Raw genomic sequence first — 18658 nt, forward strand, 5'->3', positions numbered from 1 at the left:
GTTAATTTTGTTTGTAACCCACGGCTTTATCTTGTTCTGGTGTTATCCTACAATTTGTTTGACTGCTTCAGTAATTGTTTCTGACAACTTGGTGATCAGAATTTTAACACCTTTGTCTAAGGGAAGCAGAGGAGCAAACTTTCCGCCAATAAAAGCCTGAAAGCTATCGACCACCTGTGGGTCTTTCAGTCGCTCATGGTCAAACTTGATCCGTGGGTTCCGTGACTTATTGACCTTCTGGAGGCGAACCCGGAAGTTGATCATGACCGAATCGTGATTGGTTTCCACATCGGCTACAGTATCTGTGCGTGTTCTCTCTGTCTTGATTCCACTTTTGAAACGTTGTGGAATCATGATGTAGTCAACCTGGTTGTGGTGCATTTCATTTGGGAGGTGCCATGTCCATTTTCTGGAGTTCTTGTGTTTGCCAAGAGTGTTTGCCAGCACCAAGTTGTTGTAGTTAGCTAGTTCAAGAAGCCATTGTCCTTGGTCATTGGTTTGTAGGTTAGAGCTTGTTCCACATATTTTCTTACAGTCTATATGACCATTCACATCAATTTGGCCTTGCAGGGTGATGATATCTTTCTTTGGGGCTTTGTCTATGCTGTCTCGAACCTTGGCATAAAAGTCCTGTACTTCTTTGTCACTGCGTTCTAAGGTTGGTTGGCCTGGATGACTGTGATGTTAAACGGCAAATCACTAGGCGTATAGAAAACATGGTCCTTGTCAGTTTTAAATTCTGCAAAGTTCATTATTTGTTACAGATAATAAAAAATGTTTTACAAAATACATTACTCATACTTGTCATTTCTGGCCTGTGATTGGACCATCGCCACATGTGGATGGATACCTTTAAGATAATCCATTTTGGGAAGTTGTTCCCACCTTCTGGGTGTTTTGGAGAACTACTTTGATTGAATTTGATTGAATCCCCTGTTCTGCCCCCAACAGGCATGATTTTTGTAAAATAAAAGCACATAGCAATGGAAAGTAAAGATTACGGGCTCTTTGAACTCAGTTGGGCAATGTTAACGCATCCTTAAAAGAGAAAATATTTGACTTTCAACTTTTTGTGGACATCTCAAGCTACGCACCCTGCTTATGAGTTTGGCATTCTAGGCTTACATGAATTGAAATGATTAATAAATGCACCACATACAGGGATAACGTTTACATGTATGTTTTTTCTCACTTATTTGTTAGATATCACCACACATTTATTGAAATCTGGTCTACTTTTTGAAGTACTGTATGAAGTAAAATGAAGTATACCCTTTATTTGTCAAGGTGCTTTTCCATTTTTTTTCTGTTTCGATCTCTATATAATTTGGACCATGATGTTCTTTTATTATCACATAATTTAAAAATAACCCGAAAAATATCGGCAGTTTGTGACCCACAATGCCTTGCGTCAAACAAGATAACATCATGGCGCTGCTCCCGCAGTAACTCGTTTTCTCAACGGTTAAATCTTGCTTGGCAGTTTTAATGTGACACTGTCATATAATTTCGAAATAATAATTTAACATCCCGTCCATAGAACAATACCAATCTCTTTGAAAGGTTCTTTATTTTGCAGCGGCGTGTTGTGTTTTCAACGTTACGTCGCGCGTGGGCAACTGTCTCTTCTCAAAGTCCAATTCAAAGATCGGCACTGACTTTTGAGCCATGAAGGAGAATTTGACTTTGATTCAGCGAGTGGACGCGCACCCTGACTCTCGGTGCTGGTTCGTCGGCTGGAATCCGAACGGAACCCTGCTGGCCTCTTGTGGAGGCGACAAGGCCATCCGGATCTGGGGGCGAGAGGGTGATTGTCATTTTATTATTATGACAATATAGTCATTTTATCATTTCAATAATTTTCATCTCGAATAAAACTGTCCAGGTATATGCACTGGAGTTTGAAGTATGCTGATGTTCTCTTGGTAGCCCTAGAGTCCCCTCAATGCCACTTCTTATGTTCAAACTATTATGGCAGCAATCCAAGCCGGCCAACGGTACATCCAGTCAAGTCATTTTTACATGTCAAGCCCTTAAACCCAAGAAGTCTAAAAGGGCTCTACAGACTATTATTACACCATCCCCTGATATAAATCAAGAAAAAATCAAAACCCCAGCCTTAGGAAAATGAAGAACAATTGACACAGGACCACACATGAGGTAATCCCCCCTTCCAGGATGCCTAGGCTGCAATGGATGTTGCAATTCAGACATCGTCAACATGAAATATAAGTCATTCATCAATTGTAGTGTATAAGTGTGTTTTAAGCCTGGATTTGAACACTTACACAGAGTTTGCGGATTGAATCTCAGAGGGTGGTAGACCTTTTCATTCCTTAAAAATTCTGCATTTTGTAATAAAAAAAACTATACAAACAACAGATACAAATCTTGATTTGAGATTAATATTTTAGTGTCCGGCAGCTTAATACTGAAGCGAGACCAGGTCTTTTGTGTGAATAAACCTAGGGAACGATCACATTAGATTTCTGATTAGGTGCAAGTTTGGCACTTCCGGTTTCAACCACCACATATTGTTTGTAGGTTTTAATATTCTGGAACGGGATTATATTTTGCACGCAAAAGTAAAGGGCACGATAAAATGTACCGCTTTTTAATGTCAAGAGCTTGGCATGTAGGGTAATCTTGTGTTTTTTGCGGGGCTGTGTTACAAAATAGACCCACAATAAACAAAATCGGCAAAGTAGACCCCTATAATTTTTATAATTATTATACGGCTTTGCACGGATGGTGCAAAGGTGTCGGTATGATGACTAGGGCTGTCAAGTCAAATTTATTTATATAGCCCTTAATCACAAAATGTCTCAAAGGACTGCACAGGGCTGTATGATTAACCAAAATTAATCTTTATTGCGATGGGATGTATTGTGATTGTTTTGATTTAACGATCCTGTAAAAAGATAACCTAAAATCCCAATCCAAGATGAACCCAAAGTAAATTGAATGCTTTTGTTGAACCGTTTGGAGAATATGGACAGTTTTGTTCTCTTTTGAAAGGTAACACTCTGAAGTTTTTTCCCCAACCTAAATAATCACTGCAAGTGCTACTAGAATTGAGTAATATCATGAAGCCTTACCTGATCCCAGGTCAAAGTTGATTACAATCTGAAAAACTAAATATTAGTATTATACACGTTTTTTCTTAAGAGTATGTCTAGGTGTTTTTTTTTTTTTTGTTTTTTTTTTTCAAAATAGTTCATATGGAACTCCCCAGCCGCGAAACCCATTGAGGTCCTGCAGCGCTGCGCGCATTCAGATAAGCAGCGGCCTTGTGCCATCCCGCGGTGCCGTGCAGAACCCCCTGGCCAGCACCTAGCAGCTGACTTAGATCTGGTGTGCACCAGGGGAACGAGACTAATCAAAACAAAGCATTGAGGTGATGTGATCTCTGTGCAGTGCTCTGAATGTCAAAGTGGAAAAATTCAACTAAGTGCAGGTAAACAGCGGGAGTAGCTCACTGTTTGACGATCACAATGCAGAACACAATGCATGATGAGGAGGGCCACTTATATTTAATTCCCCGCCTACGTTCCTGCTCGGAGCCTTCGCTCGGAAAATGCTGGGCTACTAGTGATCCCAAGAGCTAAGAAGTGTTCGAAAGGGTTCTCCATTCTGGCCCCGTAGTTGTGGAATGCTCTGCCCTCTGAGATTTGATCTGCAACCTCAGCGGAACTGTTTATATCTAGAATTAAAACACACTTAACTCACTGTAGCTTGTGAATGACGTATATTTCATGTTGATGTTTGTGTTATTTTTTGTTGGTGCCCTTTCAACATCCACTGCAGCCTGGTCATCCTGGAAGGGGGATTCCATCATGCCCGTCCCCTTCTCAAGGTTTCTTGCCCCATGCTGAGGTTTTTCAGTTTTTCTCTGCCCTCATATAGGCTTTATATCAGGGGATGGTGTAATAATAGGCTGTAGAGCCCTTAGAGACTTCTTGTGATTAAGGGCTATACAAATAAACATGACTTAACAATGAAAATCAGCGAAGAAGCTAAACCGCGAAAAGTAAACCGTGATATAGCAAGGAATTACTCTATTATGTTCCTATTCGACAAATTTTCTACTATTTGCAGGCGACTTATGGGTGTGCAAAGGCGTTCTTGAGGACAGCCATCAGCGCACTGTACGGAAGTTGGCATGGTCTCCTTGTGGCAATTATTTGGCCTCTGCCAGCTTTGATGCCTCAACCTGCATCTGGAAGAAGAAAAATGAAGAATTTGAGGTTCGTTGTCAGCTTTGCAACTGATAGAATTGATCTACTTGGGAAATAACAAAGTTTTCTTGTTGTTTTAGAGCTTGACAGTGTTGGAGGGGCATGAGAACGAGGTGAAATGTGTGGCCTGGGCCTCTTCAGGGAATCTGTTGGCGACGTGCAGCCGTGACAAAAGTGTTTGGGTTTGGGAAGGTAGGTAATAAACGGTGATGGGCACGTTACATTGCAGTTGCTAGTTACTTCATTCTAAAAGTAATTCGGGTATCCCCCAGATTACTGACACAAAAAGCATTGCTTTACTCTGAAAATAACCATCTAGTTACAAATTACCGCATATACTGGTGTAGAAGCTGACCCCCTAAAATTGCTTTAAAACGGTCACATGATTAAAGAAATAGAAGAACAAGTGTACAGCAAACCGTGAAAGCAGTGAAGCCTTCACATTTCTTGGCTTGTGAAACACTCTATATCTCCTTCTCCATTTCTGTGTACTTTTCAAGATATTTTCCTTTTTTATTCAGGCATGGTGTTTTTCAAAAATAATTTTACAAATAAGACCAAAATTCAGCAAACTTACCATAAATTCTGTGCTCACATTTGCCCTATTGATTTCTTGTTTGTTGTTCCTGTCTAAGCCACGCCCACTCCCCCGTGCACTGCTTACTATTCGCTACTTGTGACACCTAACCAAATATGTGCACATAAACTGATTCACTGATTTGATTGTTTTATTTTATAGTTTTAAATTCGGCTTGGATGCAAGTTTTTTGGTAGGGAGAATATCTACCCAAGTAGAAATTCCCCCTTTCTTGTACTCTGCTTGAGAGAGTGCCACTTTCACTATACTCAGTTGTATTTTGTAAATATATACATCATCCAGAAACTACACATTATGAATTAGCAATACGAGTAAAATATGTGAAAATGTAAGTGGAGCAAGAGTACTCAATAAGCAGGGCATAAAATCATGATTTGCATTTATAAAGAAACGACACACTAACGCAACAAATCGTAACAACAGTTACATTTTATGTATAACATGTTACAGTACTTTGAGAAAAGTTAGTGCGTTCCAGAAAAGGGTTTCTACGGATGCTTGAAATCCTTGAAAATGCTTGAATCTCAATGTTGTTATTTCAAGGTTTGAAAACTGCTTGAATTTTGGGTAAGGTGCTTGTAAATGCTTGAATTTGTTCCCATGTTTCTCGGCAGTCTGACTCAATGGACCATGCATTAAATGAAGAAAAATAAAACAAGTCTGCTTTAAAAAAATGACACAAACACTGCTCCTTGGTGGCTTCGCTTGGCATCAGCGGGGCTGAGGGAATGCAGGAGAAACATCGATATCACTCTGAAACAAGATACTGGGAAAATATATAACCGGAGTAGCTCACCGAAGTCATTGTGTTCAATAATAATGTGCAACCATGGTCCTCTTATATCTGTGAGTGTAGTAAATCCAGGAGAGTAAAATATTTACAAATACAGTACAGAATAGTAAAATACTGTTTTCTCTATGCCGTCAACCCAACGTGCTATTCACGTTCATCTTTTTCGGCCAATTGCAGGCTTTGTTTTGCCCCTTTAGCCTATGCTAGCCTGTAAATGATAAAAAGGATCCGATCTCTTTACCTCCGAATAACTTTAGCCAATAGTGATCGATTCAACTGATGATTGACACATCTTTTTCGGCCAATTGCAGGCTTTGTTTTGCCCCTTTAGCCTATGCTAGCCTGTAAATGATAAAAAGGATCCGCCCCCTTTACCTCCGAATAACTTTAGCCAATAGTGATCGATTCAAATGATGATTGACACATTGGTTAGCCAATGAAACGCCGGTATATAAATCCCAGCATACACCGCGGACTACTTCGCGTTCGGGGGAAAATCTAGTCGGAGGCTGCTTTGCATTAGTTGCAAGACCTTGCGACTTAATATTGATCCACATATAAGGCGCACTGTATTATAAGGCGCATGGTCAGCTTTTGAAAAAAATTAAGACTTTTAGGTGCGCCTTATAGTGCGGAAAATACGGTAACTAATTCAAAGGATCAGGAATTATTTTCGTAGCGTTATCTTTTTTTGCGTACCTCCGAGAACAAAGAGGGCCCCTTGAAGTAGGGGTGTGTGAAAGGCAGCACATAGCCTTACAGGATGAGGAAGAATAGATTTAATTTAATTGTTTTTTGGTCACATTGTTTTAATCAATCGACCTTCTTATCTGTCCCAGTGGACGAGGAGGACGATTACGAGTGTGTTACCGTGCTTAATTCCCATACGCAAGATGTCAAGCACGTTGCATGGCACCCGACGCAAGAAGTGAGTTCACCTGTTGTTTTCTTTCAAGCTGTTTTATTAATGTTTTGCTTTATTTGCAATTTAGCTTTTGGCTTCAGCAAGCTACGACAACAACATCTGCATTTACAAGGAAGTGGAGGACGACTGGGAGTGTCAGGCCACGCTGCAGGGTCACTCTTCCACTGTGTGGAATCTTTCTTTCAGTGCAACTGGAGATAGGCTAGCGTCTTGCAGCGATGATCGCACCGTAAAGATTTGGAAGGAGTATCCTGGCGTTAGCGGTCAAGGTGAGTTGTCTTTGGTAAAATGACTTTCAGTATTTTCCGGACCATAAAACGCACCCAAAAACCCAAATTTAGCTAGAACTTTGAAAGTGTGCCTTATAATCCGGTGCGCCTTATATAAGGACAACATTGGAAATGTGTTACCATATCCGTGCAATTTTTAATCAGAATGATCACTGTGATCGAACTGGATGCAATGCCCAGAGCAGTGACATGGATGGTTGCATGTCAATGGAAGAAACAAAACTCGAACCCGGATCACAGCGGAAAGAGCGCCGGGTACTATCCACGAGACCAGTGGTTCTCCACTGGTCTTTCAGGACCCACCATTCCACACCTAATGAAAAGCTGCGAAAAAAATTTCCACTTCTCAAATTATTTGAATGAAAGGATTGTGCACTTCAAATCAGAAATAATAGTATATATTCACCTTTTAGAAAGAAAAAAAGACCAGCAAAACAAACGACTTTGAGTACCATATATACTTTCATATAAGCCTACATCACATTTAAGCGACCCCTATAACCGATTAACGTTCCTGTAAAATTCGCCAAAATTCGCCTGATCCAAGATGTACTCAAAGTAGATTAAATCCTGTTCTTCAACTGTTAAGAGAATATAGACGGTTCTGGTCTCTTTTAAAAGGTAACACTCAGAAGGTTTGTCCCAAACTGAAATAATCACTGCAAGTGCTACTAACAAGTAATTTTAGTTGGAACACACAAAAAATAGTTTTTTATTCTCGCCCAAAAATGCCTGCATATGAGTAGCATGGGCATCTTACCTGGAAAACAGATGAGACAATTTCTTGAAGGTTTACTGGGTACTTTGTAAAATCTGATCACAATCTGAAAAACTAAAAGTTGTATTTTACACATTTTTCTAATAGTAGCAGTTTCCCAAAGTAGCCACAAGTTTACAGCTATAAAACCTCTGCAACTGTGTATTTTACTTTGGCCTATTTTTAAAAATATTTTCAGAGTTGTAAATGTTTGACTTCTTTTTCCAGAAGTCAATCTATAATTGTGCACTCTTGTGCTTAATAATGGTGCGTGAAAAAAAATAAAGACTGGTGTTGCGCACCTTTATTTTAGGGTCCAATTTAAATACATATCATAAATATGCATACATTTATATTGGGAATTTCATTGGCTAACCAATATGTCAATCATCACTTGAATCGGTTACTACTGACTGAAGATATTTGGAGCTAAAGAATGCGATCTCCCTTTTATCAATTTAGGCTTTTATAGGGTAATGCGGGCTGTGGACCGTAAAAATAAGCCTGCTATTGGCCAAGAGTGGTGTCAATTAAACAGTCAGAGGCAACGTCCAACAATGCAGAAATACTTTTGTACGAATCAATTTATCTGTCGGCATTACTGTGTGTTTTGGAGTAAATATTTCACTTGGTTGGATCCTTGCCATGCCAAGCCATGTTTGCGGTCATTCAACTCATTTGATGACTGTCAGAGGATCTAATTGGTAAGTTTGGTTTGAACAAATTTATTGACACTAATATTAAAATAAAACAATCATGACAATCACAACAGCAATCAAGCACATTCATAATATTATGTTCCAATATGATGTTATTACCAGCAAACACATAGTGAGGATTTGAACAACCCTTCTCGAAAATCCTATTAGCAATCAAACATATTCACAATTTCATTATATGACATCTTTGTTAGTGTCAATAGATCACCAACAACAGAAAACAATTATGACCAACACAACAGCAATCAAGTATATTCACAATATTATATTCCAATATGACGATTTTAACAACAAACACAATGTGAGGTTTGAACAACCTTTCTCGAAAAACTCAATAGCAATCAAGCATATTCACAATTTCATTATATAACATCTTTGTTAGTGTCAATAGATCCGTCCAGGCCAAAGTTGATTGTCCTTGGTCTGAAAAAATCCACCGACACCAACAGCAGCAAAAACAAAACCGACATCAATTAAACAATTTCAGAGTTATTTTCTTTTAACAGTAGTTAACCAGCGTGTAAAAGGCAATACTATTGTGCAAGGGCGTAGCTCTGCCATCCCACCCTCCCAAGCAGCACTCTTACAGTCCTCTGTGTGGGTCTTCTCCAGGCCGTTGCTGCCGGGACTCCCACAGTGTAGCTTCCGTTGCTGTCGGGACTCCCACAGTGGGTCCTATCAGGCCGTTGCTGCCGGGACTTCCACAGTATATCTCCCGTTGCTGCCGGGACTCCCACAGTGTAGTTCCGGTTCCCACCTCTGGGTGGGTGCAGACGAGTCTTCTTTATGGCTGCGTCCTAGCCCCGCCGCTCGCAGATTGTATGGTATCCGCAGCCATTTGTAGCACAGCCACGGGGGGGATCTGCCTGCACCTCCATACCAACAGGTTTCTGGAGGTCCAGATGGCGTCCTTGATGGCTGCGAGAGTGAGCCAGTCCCTGGCAAAGTCGTTCTGAGACCTCATCGACCGACTCACCCCGTAAAGCACGTACTGTGCATCAGGGACCTCCCCTGCTGGCAAGTCCGGGAACTTTCCTAGTTGGTCGGCCATTGTCCACAAGACCTCGGCAGCGCTGCACTCACAAAAAAGGTGCCTCACCGATTCCTGGGCGCCACAGCCAGGTCGAGGGCACGTCGAAGTCGCCGACATACCTCGGTGGTGCATTACGGCTCTGACTGGGAGAACTTCATGAGCCACCATCCATGACAAGTCTCTTAGTCTGTTTGGGAGGGCAGGATGATTCACGTTTCTCCAAACCGTTGTAGGTTCGCCAAACGCAAGCCCCCGCACAGGGCTTACTGTTGCTCGCTCTTGCACAATAGCAATAAGGGCCCTGTGGTTTTGTAAATTGTGACATTCTTGTTTTTCCAAATCAAACTTCTTTAAAAAATCCCTAATAAAGAGATGTGTTGGTGGCAAGTTAAATGAAACTGGAATCAAACGATTGTTTGGTACAAGCTTTAGCTTCCGCAAATATGAGCCCATCCAAAACCGGGTCATTGCTTGACTTTTCGGGTTGTTGGGTGGGCCCACAGCGTTTTGGAAGTGGAGAGAGACATATTTGCTTCCCAGGAAAAGCTGGAGGTCAGGTACTCCTTTTCCCCCTTTTTCCTTTTTCTTTTTCATTGTATCTCTTTTTATCCTTTCCCACTTTGATCCCCAGACAAAGCGAAAGATGGCTCGGTCCAGTTGTAATAGCACGTTTCTTTTGGGCATAAAAACTAAACTGATTGACAAAAGCATTGGTAGGATGATCGCTTTGATGATAAGGACCTTCCCCTCTATTGTCAGTTTTCTCAGTGACCAAAAAACAAGTCTTTGCTTAACTTTCCTTGTCATGTCATCCCAGTTGGTCTCGCCTCCTCCATCCGCATTGAATTTTAACCCTAGGATTTCCTGGTCTGTCTTTAATACCGTCAGCGGGAGTCCTGCCTTTTCTGTCTCTTTCCACATTCCATAAAACTTTACTTGTGATTTTTCTCTATTTAGCCTTGACCCAGACGCCCTTCCAAACAGGTCAGTCAAGTCAAGGGCTCTTCCAACAGATGCGCGGTCAGTACATAAAATATTAAAATCATCCATGTACAAAACACACTTGATAATTTGTCCCCCACTTCCTGGGATATTGATCCCTTCGACAAATCTATCTTTTCTTAACATTTGTGCCAAAGGTTCAATGCAAAGAACATAGAGAAGCGGAGACATAGGGCAACCTTGACGTACACCGCAGTTGACCTCGATTGCTTCCGATAAATTCCCGTTAATCATGAATTTGCTGAAGATGTCTCGGTATAGCAGTCCTACCCACTTGATGTATTTTTGGGGAAAACCACATTTTTGCAATACCCTGAAGAGGTATTGGTGCGAGACTCGATCAAAGGCTTTTTCAAAGTCTAGGTTTAGGACCGCTAGTCGCATGTTTCTGTCTCTCGCATAACAAATGGTGTCACGGATCAGCATGAGACTGTCGTTGATCTTCCTTCCCACAATGGCACAGGTTTGGTCTGGATCAACCAAGTCTCCCAAGACTACAGACATTCGTGTCGCTAGAAGCTTGCTGAAAATTTTACAGTCCACATTTAAAAGTGTTATAGGTCGCCAGTTTTTTAAGTCAATTTTGTCTCCTTTTTTGTGCAATAGAGTAACTATCCCTATTCTGAAACTGTCTGGCATATTGTCTCGACTGGAAAATTCGTTAAAAACCGTAATCAGATCTGGTGCTAAAATATCCCAAAAAGTCCGGTAAAATTCGAGGTTGAGTCTGTCCTCCCCAGGTGATTTGCCTTTTTTCATAGCTTTTATGCAATCATTCAGTTGTTTTTGGGTAAAGTCTGACGTTAAAAAGGGGTCTTGACGCACTGATCTTGAAATATGATCCAATACATGCCCCATTTCATTCTCATGTGTTTCTTTCTTTTCAAATAATTTTTTTGTAGTAGTCTTTTGACCAATCTGGTTATTTCACTACTTTCCTTTGTTATTTGCCCGTTTTCGTTTTGAAGTTTAAAAAGCCCCTCATTTTTGCTCATAATTTTTTTAAAAAAGTAGCGTGTACATTTTTCCCCTTCTTCTATTTCTCTTTCTCTGCTTCTTATTATGATGCCTTTACTCTTTATTTCCGCCAAAGCGTTTAGTTCTTGTTTGGTCTCTTTGATTTCATCATTAAAGTCCATCCCCTTTTCTGTTAGGATGAAATAGCGTTGGAGTCTTCTTTGTAGACCCGACATGCGTTTCATCTCTTTAAGTTTCTTGTTTTTCCCTGCATTTTTAAAAAAGGTCTGTGTTCGTTTCTTTGTCACTTCCCACCATTCTGCTCGTGAATCATACGAGTCTTGAAGGGTCTGCCAGTCTTTGTAAAGCTCTCTGTATTGTGTGACTATAGCCTCATCCTCCAGCAAAGAGCAGTTTAACTTCCACAAACCCTTCCCAACAGTCATACCTGAAGAGAATGAGAGAGAGCAGGACAATAGCAAGTGATCCGAAAAAAAAACAGGAATTAATCTTGCATCACTCTGTGCTAAACCCCTTGTAAATATGTAGTCTATTCGAGAGGCTCTGGCATTGTCACTACTGAACCAGGTGAAGCCCTCTTCTCCTGGATGTATGGATTTAAAACAGTCCACCAGTTTAAATGTCTGGCACATGTCTTGTAATAAAGTTGATGTTTTATCTACTTTAAACTCCTCATCGGTCCTCTTTCTATCCTTCCGACTTAGGATGCAATTAAAATCTCCTCCCACGATTAGTGGTTGATGGCCTAGCATATGCGACTGGATGTCCTCTAAAAGTTCGTACCTGAGATGTCTGTCGGCATGGCCGTATATGTTAATTAGGTTAAAATCATTCCCTATATAAGAAAGTTTTGCTAAGATTGCGCGTCCTTCTCTCATCACAGTACTCCCCTTTATGATGAGTTGAGGGTTGTTTATTAAAATGGCTACCCCATCGTTACGGTTTTCATTCGAGCCACTCCATAATGAAGGATATGGCCAAATCTCTTCCCACTGTTTATAATTTTTTAGAAAGGGGATGCAGCATTCTTGTAGTAAAAACACATCTGTTCTGATAGTTTTTAAGAACGATAAAACACTGTGAGCCTTAATCTTTGATCTCACACTTCTCACATTGATAGTAGAGAATGTAATATTCATAATTGTGGTTAAAGTATTTAAACTAGTTAGACAAAACCGGGGGATCTGAGTCCATTCTTTGGTGATCATCAAGAGTGTCACCTGTGTCAGACATATCACTTAAGAGTAGTACTTCATTTGGAGACTCACCGGGGAAAACTCTGGAATCCTCCGACTCTCTGTCTGTGGTTCCAGGTCTTCCCCTTTTTTCTGGGTTAGGGGGTGAGCCAGAGGACCTATCAAGGGGTCTTTTACTTCCCTGCCCACAAAGGGGCAGATTTTTTCCCTCCCCGACTTCCTCCATCTCAACTTCATACAGTTCCCTTGTGGGCTTTTTTATCGGCAATCGGCTTTCTTCTAAATCTCTTCCCTTTGTTTCCGGTGTTTTCACCACCCCCAATTTTGTCTTACTTTTACCCCTCTTTCCAGTGCCTGTAGGGGTTTTTGGAGAGTCGTTCGCCGTTTCAATTTTTTTGTCTTTTTCAAATTCCGGTAGTGGCGTAGTAAAACATTTTGTTATTTTGGACTGTCTTCCAGGCCCTTCCTGATTAATATGTGTTGTCTTTTCTATTTGTTTGTCTTGTCCAAATTCAGGTATTTGATGAAAAGTCGAATTAGAATTTCCAGTTCCTTCCTGACTCAAATTTGATTCTTTGGTCTCTCCTCCAGAGGTTTGAGGTGTATTTTCAATTTGTTTGTCTTGTTCATTTTCTTTGTGCATTTCTTGTTGATCTTCATTAGGTATTTCCATAACTTTATTCATTTTCTGTTCATCTTTATTGGGTATTTCCATAAATTTATTAATTTCTTGTTCATTTTCATTTTGCCTTTCCATAACTTTAGTCATTTCATTGTTTTTGTTGTCTTTTTTCATTTCATTGTCTTTGTTGCATATATTAATTTCATTATCTATGGTTTCTGACATCATTTCATTGTCTTCTGACATCATTTCATTGTCTTTGTTGTCTTTGTTAACTGCCTTCCTAGCTTTCAACTTGTTAGCAAACGACTTTGGGCAGTTCCTATAGAGGTAGTTCGTTTCTCCACAGAGATTACATTTTCTGCTATTGGTGCATTCTTCAAAGGAATGTCCAATTGTCCTGCACTTTCCACAAAAAACTCGATCACATACCTCAGCTAGATGTCCATGCTCACCACATTTGCGACAGAGTTTCGGTTGACCTTGATAGTGGACAAAGCCACGGTTTTCCCCCAGGAATATAGTCGATGGGAGCTGTTTCAGTCCCTGAAAGCCCTGAGGATCTTGCAATTGCTGGATGGGTATCCTCCAGGCACAATTCCAAACGCCTTTCTCATCCCTCACCTTCATAGCCGGTCCTTTTATCAAGCAATATCTACTCAACAAAAAACATATGTCCTCAGCATTCACCATTTCATTAAACATCCTGACAATAACTATCTTGTTGGCATTATCAGACAGCTTCTCCACTATAAAACCAGAAAACTGGGGCCTCACCCCCTCAAAACGATTCCAAAACTCTTGATAAAGAGCCGCCGTTACAAAACTTACATCAAAGCCCTTGCCAGAAGTCAAGTTTATGACGCAATGCAAGTCCTCCATTTTAAACTTCAGAATTTTATCAAGAAACTTGTTCATAAAATCAAGTCTTGACATTCCTACATCTTTGAATAAGAATCGCACGCAATTATGTCTCCGCCCGTTGGCATAACGCCCGGCCATGGCAGGACTCCGCGGAAGGGAATTCCCTTCGCACGCGCACGGCCAATTGAGTGAGCCTCGGAAAAATATCCCAACAATTTCCTAAAATAAAAAATCTAGCCACACAATCTTTGCAAGGGATCAAAACATCTGCAATTACTCCATTTAAAAAGCAATTCCGAGCGAGTATGAAAATCTAAAAGTATTGACTGTAAAACAGACATTTAAAAAAAAGATGTAATTTATTTAAGAAATGATTTGCATTTTGTGGAGATTTCCTATGATGAACTTGTGAAGTCATAAAGTGTAAATATATACATATATACATTGACTGAGGTATTTTTATAAAAGGTGTCTTGCTTGTTGGTAAGTTAGGCCAGCTTTATTGTTTTCGGGTATCTTGTTTCATACTGATGGATATGTTTCTGGGATGAGTTTATTTTGAAATGGTCATCATATCTTGAATCCTAAGATTTAAAGCTTTCCAATGATATGTGGCATGACGTTTTTCTGGCGACATCGTTAAGACACATATTTGTTTATCAACAGTCTGACGGGCCATCGGAACGTTAAGGGGATGAACTGGTTTACTTATTTAAAAGAAATGAATACCCAAAATATTAACAAAACGTGTTCCTAAACTTTGATAATTGTTAAATAATGTATACAATGAAGATTACCATGCTGGTAAAAAGCTAAAAATATGCAGTTTTTAAACAATTTACTATACCTTTCAGGGGTGCTTCAATGGAACACACTCATACATCATATTCGTATTTCGCAAATGTTTCCTTCTTTGACACGATCAATGTCACTGCTTTCCACTTTTTTCGTCCTATATTACTAACTTTCTTAGGACCCAATGTTATCGGCAGAAAAAGGACGAAAAACTAACAAAATTGAGATATGGTCCTTCTCAAACATTATTCGGACAACGAGCAGGGTACTATCCCCATTAACTGTTATAGTGTCAAATCAAGTCAAGTCATGTTTATTTGTATAGCCCTTAATCACAAAGAGTCTCAAAGGGCTGCACAGATCAAAGACTATTGCAAACTACAGACTATTATGACACCATCCCCTGATATAAAAACTACCTAAGGGCAAATAATATGCCCCTTTGTGTTTTTACTTCCTAGCATTATTTTGGCAAGGCAAAGGCCAGCAGGCCACTGAAAACGGGTCCAGGACCTACTTTTGGGTCCTGAAGCACTAGACCGTTATCTCATTATCACATTATTTTTGGTTACAGTACAAGATATGAAAACGGTTAGTGATTACTAATCGGTAAAAAAAAATTGTGTCACATTTTCCCAATTCAAATTGCATGTGCATACAACCCTGGCAAAAACTTTCAGAGTTACCGAGCAGTGTATTCTACACCAGCAACCTTTATGAGCAAATATGTATATAGTCCTGTGAAGTGTTTTCTCTAAGCTGCGCGTGTGTGCAATTGCACACTGGCCAGACCTCACCGCATAAAACAATTATCTTGCTCACAAAAATCAGGGCTCGAAATTGCAAAATTAACTTGCAACCAAATTTGGCAAGGCTTACAGTGTATGCAGGCATATAAACAACCCAGGTTTTCTTTATGCTGTATTAAACGTGTTTTTTTGAAGTTAATGCCAGCACAAGATTGAGTAAATGAAAGCAAGAGTCCATGAATCTCCAGTTTTTGCTCGAAGTGAGAGGGGCTGCTGAGGAAATGCAGGAGAATAAACTATAGAGGAACAAGTGTGCCTTACTGTAATGATTGCCTGCACAGTTAGATTACCTAGCTACGTGTCTTTTCTCACCTTATCAGGGGCGGCAGTAGTTAGAGCGCTCGTCTTGGGATCAAGATATCGCAGTTCGAATCCCGGCTCCTCCGTGTTACATGTCGAAGTGTCCTTGGGTAAGACACTGAACCCCTAATGCCCCAAATAAGCAGGTTAGCGCCTTACATGGCTGCACGGCCGCTATTGGTAAATGTGAAGCACATTGTAAAGCGCTTTGGGAAGTCTTCATTGACTTGAAAAGCGCTATATTAATGCATATCATTTCATTTCATTGATTACATCAATGTTGCCAGCAAGTTTCTGTCTTCTTTTTTTGAGAAGCGGCATTTTTGGCTCGGACCTGTCGGCTCCCAAATGGCTCTTCAGATTGTTTTTGTTGCTTTCATACTTATATTACCAATTATTATGTAAAATTATGCACAAGAAAATATGGGGGAAAATAAGAAGCAAAAAAAGAAAACTGAACAAAAATTAGAAGATAAAAGTAAAAAGTAATTTAAAAAAATGCAAAAAAGGGAAAAAAAGAAACAAAGACAGTAGAATGTAACTTGATTGTATGTCATGTTTTGGACATTTTGCTAATGATTAGGTTGCCGCACTTGGGATTGATGTTGCTCACCGTTATTCTCAGAGATGCTCGGTAGCCTAGATGGTAGGGCGCCCGCTCCGAGACCGGGAGGTTGCTGGTTCAAGACTCGGCCGAGTACCAAGACTTACAACATTGGTACTCATTGCCTCCCTGCTTGGTGTGCGGCAATAATTGGGGGGTTTGGTCACCTAATGACTCCCAACACAGCAGTTGGGTCTAAAATGGTGGCGTCCTGTTTGGCTGCGGCTGCATCGGCTCGTTACAGTTTAACAGGACGGGTCAGGTATATCGACATTTTGTTCTTTGTGCATGGTTACAAAGAATGACAATAAAAGTAAATTCTAATTCTTCTCTAATTCTTAGTGTGATTGTAAGAAGCTGAGTGGGAACATTGGTCAAGTCATTTTTATTTGTATAGCCCTTAATCACAAATAGTCTCAAAGGGCTTCACAAGTTATTACATACAAGAAGTTTAGGTTATTCATATGCTATAGAGTAGAAGTGAGTTTTAAGCTTAGACTTAAACATGTCCACTGAGGCACTGGTCCTGTGCACCTTACCTTGAAAAATATATCACAAAAGAACATTTTGTTGGGATGTGCCTTTATAGTGCGTAAAATAGTGTTTTTTAACTTGATGACTTTTTCTCCTGCTATGAACAGGTGACATAGCATGGAAGTGTGTATGCACGCTATCGGGCTACCATGAACGGACAATTTATGATGTTGACTGGTAAAAAAAAAATCTACCGTCCTCCACCCTTTTCTTGTTGTTAATTGTACTGACGTTCCTGAAGGCAACACCTCATGTTTCTTTTAGGTGTCCTCTGAGCGGCGTTCTAGCAACCGCCAGTGGTGACGACGCGGTCCGAGTATTCAAGGAGGAAGCGTCGGCCGACCCAGAACAGCCGCTTTTCTCACTGACTGCACACGTGCCAAAAGCACACAGCCAAGATGTCAACTGCGTGGCGTGGAACCCCAAAGAAGCAGGCTTGCTGGCCTCGTGTAGTGACAGCGGTGATATTGCCATCTGGAGGTTCCAAGAGCTCCACTGAGCATGCTCAACTTTGTTGTATAAAAGATGAGGCAACGTTGTGACTGTTTTGCAACCTTTCCACTACCATAACTTTTAGAAACTGTTTTTGTATAAGATTAATGGCAGAGTTAAGATCAGGCCTAAAATAAACGAGCCTGAGCCAGGCCCGTGGGTATTAAAGCGTGACCCAGCCCAAGCTAGGCCAATTAATTTGATATGTAGAGACGAGCCCGAATTCATATTTGTATAGCCCTTGATCACAAGAAGTCTCGAATTATGACACTATTCCCTGATCTAAGACCTGTATGAAAGAAAAAGCTTAAGAAACCACAGCATGAGGAAATAAACTAAATATAATTGGAAAAATAATATAAAAAGGCAGATCTTTTTTTATTTCTAATCTTTTTATTAAATTGAAACATATCTTTCGTAATGTATTTAGTAATCATGTGCTCCTCAGCTCGAATCCCCGAAGCGTGTGTCGAGTATTTTAGATCAGTGGTTCATGAATGAATGAAGGTGTGCGTTGACCTAAGCGGTGACTTTTAAAGGCCCGCATGACTGATTCAAGAAATGATTCGTTGGCTTTGAGTGTGTTTTGAAATAAAAGCGGCAAAGAAACACCCCCTGATTTCAAAGTCCTCTCCAGTTCTGGGAAACGCAGAAATATGTGCTTCTAATTCTTTAAAAACTTGCTATCAAACATCTATGCACCCCCGATTTATCCATACCTTGTCAAAGAGTTTTTATCAAAAGCAGGGGAAATGTTTTTCAAAAAAAGACTGGGTCCAAAACCTTTGGAATAAATATTGTTTTTATGGCTGGGAATCCTGAATCAATCTCCCAAAAAGAGTCAGAAATGACTCTAGCAACCTCCCACTATGGGGATATGGCTGTGGTATATATCTCATCTCATCAGCTGCACCGCTTATCATCAGTAGGGTCGCGGGGATGCTGAAGCCCATCCCAGCAATCATCGGGCAGTGGGCAGGGGACACCCTGGACTGGTTGCCAGCCAATCGCAGGGCACACGGGGACAGACAACTCACTCGCTCAGTCTCACCTAGGGACAATTTGGACCCGCCAATTCACCTGAAATGCATGTTTTTGGAATGTGGGAG

General features: G+C 40.5%; 1 protein-coding gene and 1 long non-coding RNA gene across 2 annotated transcripts in view; both read left to right on the forward strand.

The window, feature by feature from the left end:
* ciao1 (cytosolic iron-sulfur assembly component 1) overlaps positions 1 to 18365 on the forward strand; it is a 26383-nt gene extending 8018 nt beyond the window's left edge. Inside the window, exons 2-8 of the mRNA XM_088335334.1 lie at positions 1580 to 1807; positions 4099 to 4247; positions 4319 to 4430; positions 6469 to 6557; positions 6622 to 6823; positions 17165 to 17234; positions 17322 to 18365. Of these exons, the coding sequence (XP_088191460.1) occupies positions 1669 to 1807; positions 4099 to 4247; positions 4319 to 4430; positions 6469 to 6557; positions 6622 to 6823; positions 17165 to 17234; positions 17322 to 17556 (996 nt within the window). The 5' untranslated portion in view covers positions 1580 to 1668 and the 3' untranslated portion in view covers positions 17557 to 18365. The remainder of the gene's footprint in view (positions 1 to 1579; positions 1808 to 4098; positions 4248 to 4318; positions 4431 to 6468; positions 6558 to 6621; positions 6824 to 17164; positions 17235 to 17321) is intronic.
* Positions 1 to 18658, forward strand: part of LOC148364968 (uncharacterized) — a 253508-nt gene that overhangs the window by 109423 nt on the left and 125427 nt on the right. The window lies entirely within an intron of this gene.

This window comes from Urocampus carinirostris, chromosome 5 (assembly GCF_059441175.1).
Source record: "Urocampus carinirostris isolate Australia breed hairy pipefish chromosome 5, RoL_Ucar_1.0, whole genome shotgun sequence".
In the NCBI taxonomy this organism is placed as follows: Eukaryota; Metazoa; Chordata; class Actinopteri; order Syngnathiformes; family Syngnathidae; genus Urocampus; species Urocampus carinirostris.